The following is a 17,967-nucleotide window of genomic DNA, read 5'->3' on the forward strand; positions in this document are numbered from 1 at the left end:
AATCATAGAATAATATTTATCTCTATTTAGTCTGTTGTAGCTCAGTCAAATGATCATGGGATCTACTCTCACAAACACTTGCATAATTTTTTTGTAATTTTACAGGTGTGAGTAATAATGGAAGGATCAGCTACAGTAAAGTGCGTAAGTGTTTTTTAGGTTTAAGGCCTTAATGACTAGTTACTACTCTGGTAAGAAGAATAAACGTTTGTAAAATTGACACGTTGCTGTGCTGTCTCAGAACAGCCAAATCTTTATGTAGTTGTAGTCATTTCATATCATCTTCAGTACAGCTGAGAAAGTCCCATCTGCTGTGTGTGAATCCTTGAGTATGTAAGGAAAACAGTGAATTGCAACATATTTTCAAGACAATGTTCTTGGATTGAAAATATGAGCACAGAAATACTTACAAGTAATAAATCAGTTCAATGTCTTTCTTGATACTGGAGGAAAGTATCAATATAAAAATGCTGGGGAGGAAAAAAAAAAAGAAATCCCCAGAAGTGATAGAGCTCATTCTAGAACTATAGATTACCACAAATAACTGGCAGTTGTCACAGCTAAATACTGAACCTCGTACTCTTCCTTACACCCTACTGACAATGGTTTTATTATAGTCTGTACGTACCTTCTGTGCTGTGGCATACATCAATTTTTGTTATTACTGTTCAGTACGTTTTTTCCATCCCACGTATCCTGCACAACATAGTGTTCTTTCTTCCCTTCTGTTTTAATTTGCTCCTTCCCACAAAACCTGGAGGCTCTGTTCGTGTGTGGAAGTGCTTATAAAGTGAAATGAGCATGAAAATTCAGGGCCTGAAAGCATGCTTCAGAGACCTGTAGTCTTGAGGAGTTTTTGTCCACTCCTAAGTCTGTTCCTTCAGAAGCAGAGCACAGGTTTGGCAGGAGAACGTGGCGCGTAGCTGCAGAGGTGGACTCTGTATATACAACAAATTTCTACTAGCGTAGGCTCACTGATGAAGATGTAGAAATTTGTTCTCAAGTGGCATTCAGATATACTTGTGAAGTACAGAAAAGCAAAATAAATATTGGCTGTTTTATTGTTGTTTTGTTTTGTTTTGTTTTTCTGAAAGTAGGGCAGAAAGGAACTAGGTCCTCTCTTTCCTGATTTGATTGGCAATGTAGCCTCACAGATATTTGTGTTGGGAGCTACAGGGTAGTTGTGTGTGGGAAGGCAAGGAGGGAGGCAAGGGATACTTGGCTGTAATGCTGACATGTTGATTTAAATTGTACCTGTAACAGTGTTCTGAAGGATTTTGTGTAGTGTAATGTCTTCTGGAAGTGGGCGTTTTAGAGGGAAGATTAGTACTGGTGGTATGTCATGCATGATAGAAGATGTAGAACTATCAAACTTGTGTTCAAGTGTTCTGATGGCCAGAACTACAGTCTTGAGAATTGTCAACAGTATGAAATATATAAATCTCAGAGGCAGACTTTCAGCTTTGAATATTTTTCATTTGTTTGTGATCTTCTTCGTCTCGATACCTAGACAGAAGCCAAAAACTCATCATACATGAATTCAACTCTGAAAGGTTTTTTGTAGTGTATTTTGGATGTCCTGGTCTCATTTTTACCTTGTGTGTTATCTCTTATTTTATAGCTTATACAGAATCCATGGAAAAGCTTATCATCCACCCCACCCCAAAAAAAAAAAATTACAGGATCATTACAGTGCCATTGTAGTCACTGAGGTACTTCACTTTCATTTCTGGGAGAAACTTGAAGGCTGTGTTTCTTTAGTTTTCTTTCAGCATTTTTCTTCCAGTATTTTACCAGTATTTTCTGCCACATCTTCCAAGTGAAGAAGACATGCTCTAGATATCACTGCTCTACTCGGATTAATTTTGAGCAATGGGAGGAATCCTTCAAAGGTTCTGCTTAGTTTGTAATGTTGTAATAGTCAAGTTTGAAGCTTTCATCATATTTAATGAATATATACAGTGGTTTTGAATGGCTGCTCTATTTTTAGAGCTGTTTAATGTTTTCCTGGGTATCACATAACGGAGTCCAAGGAAACAATCTCATAAAATAACGTATAAATATACAGTAATTTATGCAGTGCTTTTTATGCAGCTCCATGAGAGTACAGGTAACAGCAAATCTATAGCTGCTTTGGGTTATTCAAATATTTCTTCTATGGGAGCCATCATCTGCAATCAACTAATTTTACTGATTGGGTCTGACTGGCTTCCAGCAGTGTAATTAAATATTGTATAGTGCAGGATATCAGCTCTACAATGTCAGAAATTCACATACTTACATTCTAGGACTTCTGAAGAAAGAAGGGGCTTCTTGACAACAACTTCTTCAGGAAAGCAGTTTATTCAAAATATTTTGTATTGCAAGTCCAAAAAAAGTCAGTCTATTGCCAACAGACACATAATAACTGAGTAGTCATTAATACAGCATACATTCAGGTTAGTTAAGTGAATATGTTCTAGATATTGTTAAAATATGATTAAGCTATACAACAGTAGCACTTACAACTTTGAAGCAGCTGATATAAATATTTTTTAAAGGTTATGATGAATTGCAAGCTTCATGCTCTAGACAGCTTTGCATGAAAATTTAGTTTCATTTGCATAGACTTAACATTTCCCTGTTCTCTATCAAAAGGGAGAAAGGAAAAAAAAACCACACTGGAAGTTTTCTGAAGTAAGGGTGAGGTCAAGGTAGATGGAAAAGAAACTGCATAGAGGTCTGTCCTACAAAAAAACAGTAGCTGATTCTTAGGGCATTTAGTGAGATGTCACCGTAGTTGAGCCAATCCAAAGTCAAGCTGCAGCTAAAAGTGATGAGTGAAGTTCTGCCTCCTCCCTCGTGTCTGCACTTAGCACTCTGCGTGTCCTGTGATGGCCTAGTTCAGAAACCTAAATCAAAATTACCCTTCTTTTTGACAGGGAAGGACCTAGGACAATCTTTGTGGTAGCAGCTGTGAATTGTCAGGCTTGCTGTTACACGTTTACTTAAAATATAGAGCACGCCTGTGTTCATTCCTATTTCAGAGGTCATAGGTTTAGTCTGGGTCTCCAACATCTGTCTTATTTTGATTAGACAAAACTCCTGTTGTGTACATTATTTATATGAAATTCAAAAATATATTTATGTATTAGTGTGTTTTCCATCTTCAGAATGGAGGTTACTGAATAATGCATTTTATTGCAGACTTACTCAGCTCTATCAGCAATGCCTGATTTAAGGGGAAAATGTCATCACGTATGACAGGTGATTTTGATTCTTTATTAAAGCTAGCTGAAGCAAATATCATTCCACAATTTAGACAGTGAAATCTGAAAGCCAGCCTGGTCTTTCTGTCACATAATAGAGATACTCATGGGACCTGAAAAAAATAAAAAGAGGTAGTTGAATATCTAGTATTAGATATTCATAAAATGTGTTTTAGAATGCATTTACATTCCTAATAAAAACACTTTCTTTCCTTAATCCACCGACTGACTGACGTGTGACAGTATGTCAGTAGCTGAGGCCTTGCATAGAAATGCCAAGCAATTTGCAGTCTCTCTGGATCTCAGATTAAGTAAATCCAGTTAAGTAAATTCAGCACAGGAACAAAAGAAGTGGTGTGGCCCTTTAAGACAGATGGATAACAAGAAGAAACATTGGGGATATATTGAAAAATGCCAAACTTGGGAATAATTTCAGGCCAGAGTTTGTGGTTACTTTAAATTACAGTTAAAGGAAGAAGATGAGGCATTTTTATAACCTTGTAAAATAGTTGTTTTTAATTAATCCAGCGGACAAGCTTCTTGGTTATATTGACTATTGTTCTACTCTATACTGGCAGCGCTCCTATTTATGACATAAAAATTCGTTTTCACTTATGCTTAAGCATAAATTTCTGTCACTTTGTAACTGAAAGATTTCAGCGTTTTATTTGAGTTTTCTGTTTCTTACATGTTTGTTAGCAGTGGTGTTGGCATTATTTCAAACACAGCAAGACAGTACCTTACTGGGCACTGTATTTTCTTAAAATACAAGTGTGTTTTCTAAAACAGATCAGCAATGTGATTTAGCAACTCTTAAAACATCAGTAAGCCAGGCTGCCTCGATTTTGAAGAGTATTTTCTTTCAATGGTGTTGTTGTAGTTATTTTGTATTGTGCCAATAATAACAGAAGTTTGAGTGATAGGATGCAAGAAATACAAGAAAATGATCCAAATAACATAAAACAGCTCAGCATACACCAAACTTGAAAATCAAGTAGTGTACAGTCACTATGTGTTGCCCAATTTTAAACTCAGAGATTTGCCAAGATGTACACATAGCAAGGTAGCATGCACCTGGCATCATAAAAAAGGTGCAAGTGTGTGTATGTGTAAATAATTACAACAAAAGGGTACGTTCATATTTCAAAAAGGGTTTGGGACACTGAGAAGAAAAATGTGTTTTCTGTACACTAGCGTAATGTGTCTAAATATTTTCATTTGGAAACTGTTAACCTTTTTACATTTAAAGGAAAGATTTGCATGATTGGTCTTAATGTACTAGTAATTAGTACATCTTAAGAAATTTAGGAGTTGATCTGAATTTAGTAGTTAATCCTTGAACGATGAGACCAAGATGAAGTGATTTTGTAACCAGAATATGAAGCAAATACTGTATTAACTGACCTGATATGATTCAAAAAGAACCATCACTTCTCTTCCAGCTTGCTTTTTCATTTTATAAGCTTTATCAGTTTGGAATTAGAGCTTGTAGAGTGGACTGAGGAAACAGAGCTAGAGAAAAACAGTTACTGAGGCCTTTGCAGGAATGAATGGTTGTGACAGTGGGAACAAAGCACTTGCAGCTGCACCCCTGCAGCAGGAGTCTTGCAGTGTAAGGACAGCCGGAGTTCTGGAGAGCTGTCCTCCTGTCTCTGGTGGTGACAATTAAGGGAACGTCTAAGATTAGAGCTCAAAATGTAACAGCATTTCCCATGGGTGCTCTAACAGTTTCTAGTTCAGAGACTTCCTGAACGTGTTCCTGTGCATGTAGTAACCCCGAGCAGGTCACTTGTTCAGTCTCCCCTTGCATCTTGTAAGCTCTGGGTGCTCGTCACATCCTGTGGCGAGGAGTTTCCACAGACTGCGCATTGTGAAGAACCACTTCCGTCTGTTGTACTTACCCTGCCCCTGCGAGCTTTCGCAGTGACCCTGCCTCTTGGGCTGGAGGAGGTGATCAAGCTGTCTGTCCGCTTACAAGCCTGTGGATTGTGTCACGTCTTCTGCAGTTGCTGCTTTTCGAAGTGGAACAGTCTTGGGCTGTGTAGGCATTCTTTCTGCAGCAGCCCTTTTGTCTTCGGTCACCCTGCTAGTACTTTTGAGAGCCCTTTATGGTTTTCATCTGTTTGAGAGAGGAAGACAAGGTCTTGATGCTCAAAATGCAATAGGCACATACATTTGCATGGTGATTACTCCCCTATAATTTCTGATCATTGTTTGTTGTTTTAGCTGCAGCTGAACATTAAACCAATAGCCCCATGAAAATATCCACTGTAGTACCAGAAAAACCTCCTTCTCACCAAGAAATTCGTGTCAGCTAAGCCTTTGGGTGGTTACTGAGTTATATTTACCAAGTACAGTGATGCTAACTTAAGGAATGTTAGTGAGCTTTATATAGTGAAACATTTTTTTTGAAGACAAACCAAACCTATAATCACAGAGATAAAATTATAAGAGGCAGTTTATAGATGTATGTAATAAAGGCATATAACTTTTATAGATAGCTTTGACTCATCTTATTCAAGAAAAATCAGTTGCACTACAATCTCACTATAAAACCTGCCGCACTATCCTTCAAATGTAGTGATTCAAAGTATTATTAATATTGCAGAAAATGAATTCTCAAAGTGGCTGAATTGAAATTGTGACTTAGGGGTCTTGGAGATTGTTGGACAGTGTTAAATACTGGTTTTGAAATTGCGGCTTTTAAGTGTTTGTATGTTTAAAATGCACAAAAATAATAATAATTCACTTTCAGCAGAGTTTGCTTGATCATTTTCAATATTTGTTCCAATTCTTACATGTTACTGTCACTTGCAGGGAGGAGGCAGCACACAAATGATGAATTCATGTTACCATTACTTTAAATGTTTATAGCATACCACAATGCAAATTTAACTGTATAGGCTATAACAAAAAGACTTTTTCAGATCACAAGTCTTCGTTATACCATCATAAAAAGAGAATGCCATATGATCCTTCCTTTAAAAAAAAAAAAAAAGATATGTACTAGGATTAAAAAAAAAAAAAAACTTGTAATCAAGTACCATTAATAGTTCTCTTAGTGAAAAGCATACTAATAATTTGGGAGCTCTTGTAACTTCATTTCATTGTTTGCAGGTAGTTATGCCTGGCCTACTACCTGACCTAAATTATTTTTGCTAACTTTTGTAATGGGTTCCATAATTTAGAACAGTATGTATGACTGTGCAGAAAGGTAGTAGTTGCCTCTGATTACAAAAGTTATTTTTGTATAATTAGATCTTGTTATATTAAACATTATTATTTCATTTTATATAAATTAGCCATTTGCCATTAATTTTATCTGTGTTTATCCTTACTGACCAGACTTTTTTTTATATGTTAAGATATTTTAGTCGTTTTGTTTTAAACTGTGAAATGTATGCAAATCTACCAGTGCCACAAGGAGAATAAATTTTTGAAATAATCATCTCTGTTCATCACACTTTTATGTTCATAACTAGCATAAAACCTAATCTTTACTTAAATCATTTGTTGTATTCATAAATTCTGACCTTTTTAATGTGCTACACAGTTCATAGAGATGAACTTTTGATCAGGAAGACAAAAACCATAACATACAACGGAAACTGTCGACTTCGTACATATGTGAATGCAAATGTAGTCCACATGTGTGGGTACGCTCCACTGTGGTTAATTATACAAGACTCATCAGAAAATGCAAATATCTAGATGTAGGGTACGATTTGACAAGACCAAGATGTTATACTGTCTCACTTGTAAACAGCTTTGCTTCCAGCCATATGGCCCTGCCTTTTCCTTGTCATGCCTTTGGTACTTTCTGACCCTTCTTGAGGTGTATGCTGGCATCTTACTTTTCTCATTGTAATGAGAAACTGAATATTTTTCATGCAGAATTTTCATTTTTGTGAGAGGCACTAAGTCTTGTCACATGAGAGGTATTTTCAGTTACACGTCAGTCTGTTTCAGCACTTTGCTCAAGGTTTAAGTTACCCTCCAATGTGTAAAGATAGTGACACTAGTGTCTGAACTGAAAAACATTTGAATGTTTTTTTAGCAGTAGACTTCCATACTAAATAAATTTTCTGAGAATTTTGTTACAAGGTTTACTGTTAGAGTTTGGAGGAATTTGAGGGGCTCGTGCTGTTCGTGGTGTATCAGGGCTTGGTCAAAGGGAGGAGAGTGTTGCTTCCTGTATTTTCCCAGAAAAGAATATCTTTGAGTTGGTTTTCTTTTCTCTTGAAAATCTGTTTTAGAAACAATTGAAATTAAGTGGAATTACATATTTTGTATATATTACTTACTACATATATAGGTAATAAAAATGAAGTAATAATTTCAAAATTAGGCAAGCTAGCAACTGGAACCCACCAAGTGCTGTAGTCACACCCAGTGATGACTGTCTCCACAAAACAAACTGTGCACTGAACAGTGGCTTACATTTTCAGAGTTAGCATTCTTTTGTTCAGCATTGTGTACAAATTCATGGTGAGGTTTTTGGTCTAAAAGCTGGGCGAAATTCAACCAAAGATTAGTAAGAAAGTTGGAAAGCAGAAGGCAACTTTTAATATGTAGAAAATGAATGCAGAAGTTGTGCTATATTCGAACCAATGTGTTTTCTATCGTGGTATTAGTAACTAGGTTTTGTTCAAAAATTGGCAAGGAAGAAATGTACTGCCTGCTGCCCTAGGATCGATGTAGTATTGAATGCACAGAACAAGGAGGCTGATGGCTCAAATAAAAAGAGATGATGAAATAAATACTTAGGCCAGAGAAGCACAGAGTTTTAGAGGTGAAGGCACCAATCACACTTCATGTACGTATACACAGATGCCTGGTGTATTCTTCCTCTTACTCACCCCCCTCTGAAGCTGTGTTTATGAAGGATGCTAATGGAAAGCTGCAGGCAGAACCACAGCAGTGCTGACATGTCCTTTCAAATTCCACCTTCTGCCTGAAGCCTTTTTTTGGCTTTTTATTTTGTTTCCTGCAGCAGCTGGGTTAAAATGATTTTTGTCTTAATATATTATTCATATTATATGCAAAAAATCCTTGCATAATTACTTTTTAAAGTCACTGGCCTATCCTTGGGTATTTCTGTCTGTGTACTTCTGCCTCTTGTTTTAGACTATCAGGCCCTAATATATCCAGGGTTTTTGTACATGCGGGGGAGTTCTGGGGGAGAGAAGGGGCTCCGTTCAAGACCCTGTTTTGCTTAGGTTACGAGGTGTTTGTTGTTTTCCTTTCTCGATGAAATTCTGCTTTCTGTGAAATTAGGTCTCCTTGCTCCGATCTTCTTATTTTGGAAGGAAGAGCAAGGTTTTGGGATCCCTGCATGTGCGAGTATGAGTCAGGGTGATGAAACAGCATCCCAGATTGCTCCCTGTCACAGCACAGAGGGAAGCTGTGAGCAGATCCCAGCTGTGCCATGCCCTCAGAGCAGCAGCTCCAAAAGCGCCTGGCAAGGCTCTGCTCAGCTGCGCTCACCCTGCAGTTGCTCAGTGCAGGGGTGCTGGCTTTTCTGTCCTCCAAGCAACACCAAACCAGCTGTATCTGTAAGGGTAACGAGAATCAGATGACGGAAAAATAAACTGAACTGTCCTTTTGGCACATTTAGTCTGCGATACTTGGGTTCTGGGCATTTCCCTAGCATATGGGGATAGCGCTTGTATGTAGCTTCCTTTCCCCTGCGCACGTTTTCTGTAGTGACAGCATTTCTTTTTTAAGCTCTTGTATGAGTGACTTCATCAGTGGCTCTGATCAGTCCGGCTTTGTGACAAGCAATGCAAGCTGTCTTCTGTTCTGCTTCTTGTTGTGGTTAAAAAGCCTCCCTGCTTTTGGAGAGCCTGCTTCCAGAAGCACAGCTAGTGCACGTGTGCGGTCAGGCTGGCTGGGGGAACACGAACGCTTCGTTGATGTATGCAGCTGTGTAGCAGGTTTTAACATTTCTAATGTTGCTCCTCTTTTAGAAAGCGTTTTATCAATAATTATAATAATAAAAACAAATCTTACAATCCTGCTGTTGCGTCTAAGTCCTGTGTGGGACATAATCCAATGGAAAGCCAAAATATAACTGTTTTAAATACTTAAAGGTCATCAGAATAATAAATCACCTTAATTACGGCATGACCGCTGCGGTGTGTACGGACAGGTACGTTTCCTTCTAAGGACTTCCAGTAGCAGGACCTCACGGCTAGTGACCCTCAAGAATTGTGAGAGCATGAGTATTTCTAAAGGCATGCTGTTGAATTTGCTCATTGTGTGAGTTGATCTAACAGCTGGTTTATTTAAATTATAATAAAGATAAAAGCATTGAGCAATCAGACAAAGCATTAATTCAGAAGAAAAAACTAATATTAAAAGCTACTTTCTGTTCTAATTTACATTTTTAGACTGTATATTCAGACTGTTTTTCTGATCAGTAGTAGAGTGACAGAATTTAATAAAATGAAATTTGGGAAATATTTAATGCTGTGCTTTGTATTAACTTGCTAATGGAGAAATGGCTGTAGTATTGTGGTCTACTGTTACTATAAAAGAGAATCTTACCAGAATGGTGATTTCCTGTATAGTAACTGGTTTTTTTCTTTTTTCTTTTTTCTTTTTTTTTTTTTCTTCTGGCATGTTCCTGACACTCCTACTTGCTTATGGGAATGAATATTTTGATCCTTGTGAATTGTAGAACCAATTGTGAAGAATGGCAGGCCTCCAACGTCTCACAGCATGCACTCATTTCTCCACCAATACACAGGATCTTTCAAGAAGCCCCCTTTACGGAGACCACATAGCGTCATAGGGGGCAGCCTCGGCTCTTTCATGGCAATGCCCAGAAATGGGAGCAGATTAGGTAATATACTATATTGTTTGTTTAAATTCATTTTCCTATGAAGAATAATGTCTGTATTGGTTCTTAGCAAGAGATACAGTTACTCTAATGCTTTAATAAATCTCTGGAAATGCTTTTTTTTTTTTTCTGGGGTTGTTGGAAGAATTTTTTTTTAAGGTACTGAATGTCTCTTAAAGATTTTCAGGAACAGCAATTACAAGAACTCATCCATTAATTTTTGACAAGTTACAAAATAACTCTCATAATACCTTATAAGGAACCTGTGTGTCCAGCTCAGTTAAGTATTGGTGAGTACTACAACAACTGAGTATGAGAAAAATAAAGGTTAATCATCCTATGTGTGGAATTGAAAAATAAATGGTGTATTATTTAGACTTCTCAGTAATATAGGGGGAAAAATTGCTTTTTTCAGTGATAAAATAAGACCACTCAACTATAATTATCTTGTTGCAGTGTTGAGCTATACTTGCAGTTCTGTTGGGCAAATGACTTAAAAATATGTTTTGTCTTCTGCTTCGAGTAATTTGTCATGTTGCTGCCTCCAGTCACCGGTAATGTTTTACCCTGCTTTTATGTTATTTTAAATTATGTTTAATTAATTGATACTAGAAAATGAGAGCAAGCCAGTTTAATTAGGATTTTATGAATTTTTTAGTCTTTTGCCCTCCTTTCGAAGTGTGATATTTAAACTGATCTTGCTCAAGATTAAGCTACGAGTGAAGATACTCATCAAACCAATTATATTCTCTTCTGCTGTAATATCACTTATCACATTAAAAACATTGCCTCTTTACTGTTTACATTACCATTCAGTCCAGGAAAAAAGAAAAAAAAAAAAAATTCTGTCCTCTTGAATGGAGTTTAGCAGCTGTTATCACACATACAACAAAACAGGTTTTCATGTGCATGTAGATTTGACTACAGTATGAATTCCTGATTTCACTCAGGTACTCAGGTCTTATATATTACTCTCCTCCCACCCTCCCCCGTTTTTTTTCCTAGACAAGCTTTGCTTGAGTAACAATTGTCAATAATCGAACAGGAAGACAAAGGGTTTTTTGTTTAGTTTTGTTTTTTAAGTGTACGTAAAGATATCTCTGCTTAGGACTATTTAGTCTTTTATGGGTTATTTGCCAAATCAGCTGTATATAAAATACGTACTGGAACAGCAGAGATGTATACTTTTGTATTCCTGTGTGTTGCATTTAAAAACATGCTAAGCATTTTTAAATGCAAGTTTGCCAATAACTCATCGAGCTTCCACTATAAACTTCAAATGAGCTTTGCTTAAAATTTTTTTTTTTTTTTTTTTTGCTTTTTAATGATTTTCTGATTTTCTCAGTGGTATTTTACACCTGAAAAAAACTAATGCATAAGCCATACAAAATAAGGTAATTTGTTTTTCAGGTGAACAAATTTTGTGTGTTTAACTGACACAATTTGAGTGTCTTACTCTGTAGGAAGTGTTATAATACCATATATTAAATAGCTACAGATTCCTGTAGAATTTGTAATTTCATTGAAGTAGTGTTCAATAGTGTACACTAAAACACCTCTGCTTCTTTTGGATGCAGCGATACTTATTCTGCAATGCTACGGTGCATTCTTTATTAGGGTTCTCTGAGTCTGAGTTTTTTACATCTTATTCATCATCTGTTTTCCCTCTTTTTCTCTGTAAGGAGTAGTCTTTGGAAGCTCTTCATTTTGTTTATTATCCCCTCCTCATCTGATGAAAATTTAAGCTACTTGTATATGTTATATAGTAGCATTTGTCTGCACAAGCAAAACTACTAATGTTCTCTCCACTGCTTCTTTGTATCTTTCCTCCCTTTGTTTCTACCATATGGGAATGGTTATTACTCAGCAGGGTGCTGAAGTTTTTTCCCATTGGGATAATGACATCAGAAATGAAATGGTCAAATATCCCACGCTACATGAAGCTTTTTTTTTTCCTTTGGTACCTTCATCCTATTTTCTTTCCATTTTTTTCTTCTAGTCTAGTGGTGGGAACTTGCTATTAGAGACCCTTGAAATAGCATGAAATGGTGGCAGTAAGAGGATGGTTAATTGGTTAAAACAAACAATTAATTGGTTACAATTGATGGTTAATTGGTTAAAACAAGACCTGCCACAGGTGCGTCTCAGGCTGATTTGCTTTTGAATTAAATAGAAATGTAAGAATTGGTTGTGATACCTGGGAGAGGTTTTTGTTTGTTTTCATTTGTTTTCTGAGCACTGAATATGAGTTCCTGATGTTGTGGTAATGTGTAAAATCATAAAACATTCTTTTTAGAATTTTCTGCCTGAAAAAAAATGTTTTTGTTAGCTTTAAGTATTGTAAAATGTTCTGTAAAGACAAAAAAAATTTTGGCTTATCTCTAAGAAGTCTGTCTTGAACATGTAATCCTTGTAATCCTTTTTTTTTTATCTAGTTTCCAGGTGTTGAGTTGTTTAGCTCACGTATATCTGTATAGCTTCTAAATTTCTGCACTTCCAGAAGCATTTAACTGCTGCAATCTATTATGGTGCCAGAATTAATGAACTGTTCTTGGACTTGATCTGGCTGAATGCAGGTCCAACTTAGCTGTACTTGTTCCATATTTATGTTACTGGGAACATTGAAGAGGTGCTTGGAATACCCAAAGCCAGCTCTGGCTGGCATGGATCTGAAGCTAGCCATCCTGGTGATCTTCAGTAGCAGCAGCAGCTTATTCATGGTTTTGCTAGCTGTGTCGATACAGTTATGGAGATGTTTTGTTTCTTTGTCATAACTATTAGAATTGAAAGGAATGATGTTTCCATACTGCTTTCTATTTTGCTCATGTTAATGGCAAAGGCAGTTTCTCAGTGTTGCCTTCCTCAATTTGAATTGTTGTTAGTAAAACTGGTAATAAAATTTAGCCACTTAATAGCAAAGTAAGCTTTAGGAAAGTATTCCTTGAAGGAATCCAATATGCAATTCTTGTGATTTTTATTTATTTATTTATTTTGTAATAATCTGAAATAAGATAGAAAGATCATGCAGTCTGACTCACTACTGACTAATTAGTGGGTATTACTTTAGCTCACTTGGAGGAGTTTTCATCTGTTGCACTGAAGGTTCCCTTCACTAACTTCTTTTGTGGTACACTCCTCTCAACTGAGATGAGGACAACCTTTTCTTTTAAATGTACTTCCATAATTTTGTTGCTATATTGCAGTCATCTAGACCTTTTTATTACACAGCCATACTGGGTATTTAATTAGGTATGTAGAGTACATTAAAATAAACATCTGCGTAAGAGAATGGCTGTGGTATTCAGTGAAGCAATTCAATAAATTATTGAACCATTAAAACCTCTGAAGACTATGCAGGCTGGCTTTGGTGCAGGTGAACTTGCCTTTAGAAAAACTTGGTGAAATTAAAGAACTATTTGCATGATTTTCATCATTGCTTAATTATTATCATCATGCACCTGTATAAAATGATCAAAATGCCTCATTCCAGTTCTTATGCTATTAAAATAATGAACATAAGGCTCTACTAGTACCTTTTTAATTTAATAAAATAAAAGGACACATTTTAAAAAAGCTTAAAGTATCCCTATTTAGAATATAATTAAAACATTTGCAAACTCTTATAGATAGGAGCTGTTGCGTAATCAGCCTATCAGAAATTCAGGCGTGTGTTTAACGATAGATTTATTTGGATGGTACAGACAATATCTTGCTTAAAATCTTTAGGTCCGTTATGAGTATGTAGCTTATCAAGACATACCAAAATTAATCGTATCACTGTAGTATTCGAAGTAGACTGACCGTCATCTCATTTAAGTTTGAAATACTACATTTTCGACTTGAATGGGACAGACCCACTTTGTCTTATCATTCCTGATTTGTAAAGAGCAGAGTCTTCTTACAGCTAAAATATCTGTTCCAAATGTATGATTCTGTGTTACTGGTTCTTGAAATATTCCTTAGTTTTGTATTATTGCATAGGTGCTCTTTTTAGCAGAATTATCTTTGTCAACTAGGGTACTCTTTGTAGTTGTGGATGTTGCATTTTGAAGTGTATTTTTTACAGCAATTTCATAATACATAGGCTTTTGTGAATTGAACAGTGTGTGTTCCAAGATAACAAGTATGACAGTCACGATTACTTTCATGAAAGTGTCAGTCTCTCTCTCTCTTTTAATGATGTAATTGCTTCATGGCTTAGAATACAATACTCCTTTAGTTTGATGAATCCTACTTTGTGAGTTTGCCTAGATAACTGTCTCTTGTCTAGCTTTTCTAAAGAAAGCAGGCTTTGGGGCCGCACCAGTGGACTTAGACTAATACTAGGATAGATAGATTGGGTAGCAACAGTTAGGAACTCTTACACTTCATTTTACAAGGAAAATCTTGAGAATTGTAATTGCTAAAACAGATATCTCTCAGAAAAGTCTTTTAAAAAGAATTGTTATTAAATAACTCATAGAATCATAAAATATCCTGAGTGGGATGGGACCCACAAGGATCACTGAATCCAACCCCTGGCTCCACACAGGACTGCCTAAATATTAAACCATTTGTGTGAGAGCTTTATCCAAACGCTTCTTAAACTCGAGCAGGCTTTGGGGCCATGGCCACTTCGTTGGGGAGCCTGTTCCAGATTGTCCACCAGCCTCATGTAACCCCATTTAGTGTACTCTTTTGAGCTCCACCCATCAGCCATAGTATTATGTGCTTGTCTAGCTGCATGATATACATTTTGTCCAGAAGGATACTGTGAGAGTATCAAAAGCTTTGCTGAAATCCAAAAAGATCACATCAGCTGGATTCCCTTGGTTAACTAGATGGGTAACCTTGTCATAAAAGGAAATTAAGTTCAGTAAACAGGATTTTCCCCTCATGTATCCATGTTGGCTATAAGCAATAACTACAATGTCTTTCGAGTGTTTTTCAAGAACTCCCAATATAATCTCCATTATTTTACCAGGCACTGAAGTGAGACTGACAGGCCTGTAATTACCAGGGTCGTCTTTCTTGCCCTTCTTGAAAATTAGGACATCATTTGCTAGCTTCCAGTCAAATGGGGCCTCTCCAGATTCCCAAGAATGCTCAAAAATAATTGAGAGGTCTCACGGTGACATCAAGCAGCTCTTTGAGTACCCTGGGATGAATCCCATCAGGCCCTATGGACATATGTGCATCGCTGATGTGGTGAATGTGCTGCGTACCAGATACAGTGATGCTGAGATAATAGGTTTGCTGCAAATAATGTTTTCAATAATGGTTTTATATTACTAAAAACAATTTTGTACAGCCTGCTACAGATCTTTAAAAACACAGCTATCGAGTTTCTGTAGAGAATGAGAGAGATCTTGCAGAGATTTGGCAAAAAGAGTAACATTTTGCCTGCTTAGCTTGAGGTTAAAGCTGATCTTTCGGAATCACTTTCTGAAAATCTTTTTCCTCTTGTTCACTAACATTTCTCTAGAAGCACTGATGAATATTTACCTTGTTTGAAACCTGAAGATTGCTCCTTATTACACAAGGAATGCAGTTTATTTTTTCCCTTTCATTCCAAATCTGAGCATGACTTGCTGGCAAAATTCTGATGCATTGTGGTCTTTTAATCAAAATTCCATTTAAATCCATATTGCTGCTGAAAATTGTGCATTGTGTATGGGATATGCACTTAATTCGTGTATTTAATTACACTACTTTTGAATTAAAATACTGCCAGTACCTTGCGAGTTAATCTTTTTATATCCATTCTGTTTTCTCTAAAAGGAAATTCTTTGTACTAAGGAAGAATTTGGTCCTTTGAAGTCTACATGGTTCTATGTGAGCTAAACTAGACAAACATTTTAGAAGATGTGTTGATAACCCAATTTTGGCCTGAAGGGTTTTTTTCTTGAAAATCCAGCTTGCTTTCTTGCTGATAGCAATGAAACCTACACATTCTCTTTTTGTTTTTTATTGCTGTAATTCTGTGCAAATGTTAAATATTCTCAGGTATTCTGGTGGTAAGATTGAATTGAGCTCTGCATGTTTTGTTCATGTTAGTGTTTTTTCAGGATAGAGTTCTGGAATTTTTTATTTGTTCCTCATGTTCTCTTTTACCTTGTACAAAGTCATGCCTAATACCTAGGAACAGAAGAGGTCAGGGAATTTGTCTTTTGAAGCACCTCCTTTGTAGGTATAATTATCACAGAATCATAGAATATGCTGAGTTGGAAGGGACCCACAAGGATCATCGAGTCCAACTCCTGGCTTCACACAGGACCACTTAAGTATTAAACTGTATGTCTGAGAGCTTTGTCCAGACACCTCTTGAACTCCATGAGGCTTGGTGCTGTGAGTACGTGCCTGGGGAGCCTGTTCAAGTGCCCGACCACCATCTTGGTGAAGAACCTTTTCCTAACACCCAGCCTGAACCTCTCCAGACACAGCTTCATGCTGTTCCTTTGGATCCTGTCTGTGTTCCCAGAGAGCAGAGCTCAGCGCCTGCCCCTCCGCTCCCCTCATGTGGAAGCTGCAGGCCGCCATGAGGCCTCCCCTCAGTCTCCTCTTCTTTAGGCTGAACAAACCAAGTGACTTCAGCTGCTCCACATATATCTTGTTCTCTAGACCCTTCACCATCTTTGTAGCCCTCCTTTGGATGCTTTCAAATAGTTTTATGTCTTTTTTTATACTGTGGTGCCCAAAACTGCACACAGTACTCAAGGTGAGGAGACTACACCAGCGCAGAGCAGAGCAGGACAGTCACTTCCCTTGACCGGCTGGCCATGCCATGCCTGATGTGTGGCAGGGTTCAGTTGGCCCTTCTGGCTGCCAGGGCACACTGCTGGCTCATGTTCAACTTGCCATCAACCAAAACCCCAAATCCCTTTCTGTGTAGTTACTATCCAGCATCTCGTCCCTCAGTCTATACATATATCCAGGGTTGCCCCTTTCCAGATGCAGAATCTGGCACTTACTCTTGTTAAACTTTGTATTGTTGGTGATTACCCAGCTCTCTAATTTGTCAGGATCTCTCTGCAAGGCCTCTCTACCCTTGAGGGAGTCAATAGTTCCTCCTGATTTAGTGTAATCTGCAAACTTACTTAGTATACCTTCAAGTTCTGCATCCAAGTCATTTATGAAAACATTAAAAGTGCCCCAAAAATGGAGTCCTGCAGAACCCCACTAGTGACTGTGGAGTTAAATACTAGCAGTATTTAATCTCTATAGTAATTTGGAGCTCAGGTATTCCACAGGCGAGGATGGAACATTTTTTAGAGTGAATTGCTTAGATGACCAATTTCCCATCATGTATGCTTTTGCAAGTCACTTGCATCTTTATGCTATAAATGACACCACCATGATCTTTTCTTCATTCTTTACAGTACTTGTCTTCCAAAGTCTGGAATATTCTGTGGTGCTAAAAAGTAACGTATATGTACATACTTAACATTAGTAAACTGTTTTATGTGGATGAATCTACAGGATTGTGTTAAAAGTTCTAATTTAAATTTTTGTAAAGATCCTGCAGTATCATGTAACTCAAGCTGTCTGTTACCAATATTTCACCATAAAATAATAAATTTCACTAAATTCTTTCTGAATCCCAGGTCCTCTGCTGAATTGACTTGTGCATTGTAGGCCTCTGTTCAAGCAGTCAGAATATGTCCCGTTCTTCCATGCATACACGCCAGTGGTTTTTACCCCTACAATTTCTGTATTTGGCATTTCTAAAAATAATGCCTATACTTTTCAGTGTTTTTTTTTTCTTTTTTAAATTTTCTGAAGATACATTCACGTGTCTAGCATTAGGTAGTCTGAAAGTCTTAAATATTCTCATTAATGTTTTATATATTTTCCAGTGAATCTCAGGTTTCCTTTGCAAACACAAGTTTCTTAATC

The 17,967-nt window shown here is 37.0% G+C and overlaps 1 protein-coding gene across 4 annotated transcripts in view; it reads left to right on the plus strand.

Annotated features, from left to right (window-relative positions):
- Positions 1–17,967, plus strand: part of CDK17 (cyclin dependent kinase 17) — a 96,790-nt gene that overhangs the window by 41,293 nt on the left and 37,530 nt on the right. For 2 of the 4 annotated variants that reach the window (XM_048061266.2, XM_048061267.2), the window contains exons 3-4: positions 106–144; positions 9,931–10,095. The exons of 1 other annotated variant lie outside the window; for it this stretch is intronic. In XM_048061266.2, the coding sequence (XP_047917223.1) occupies positions 106–144; positions 9,931–10,095 (204 nt within the window). The remainder of the gene's footprint in view (positions 1–105; positions 145–9,930; positions 10,096–17,967) is intronic. One more of the 4 variants, XM_048061268.2, reaches the window with a different exon arrangement.

The sequence above is a fragment of the Anser cygnoides genome, chromosome 1 (genome assembly GCF_040182565.1).
Source record: "Anser cygnoides isolate HZ-2024a breed goose chromosome 1, Taihu_goose_T2T_genome, whole genome shotgun sequence".
NCBI lineage: Eukaryota > Metazoa > Chordata > Aves > Anseriformes > Anatidae > Anser > Anser cygnoides.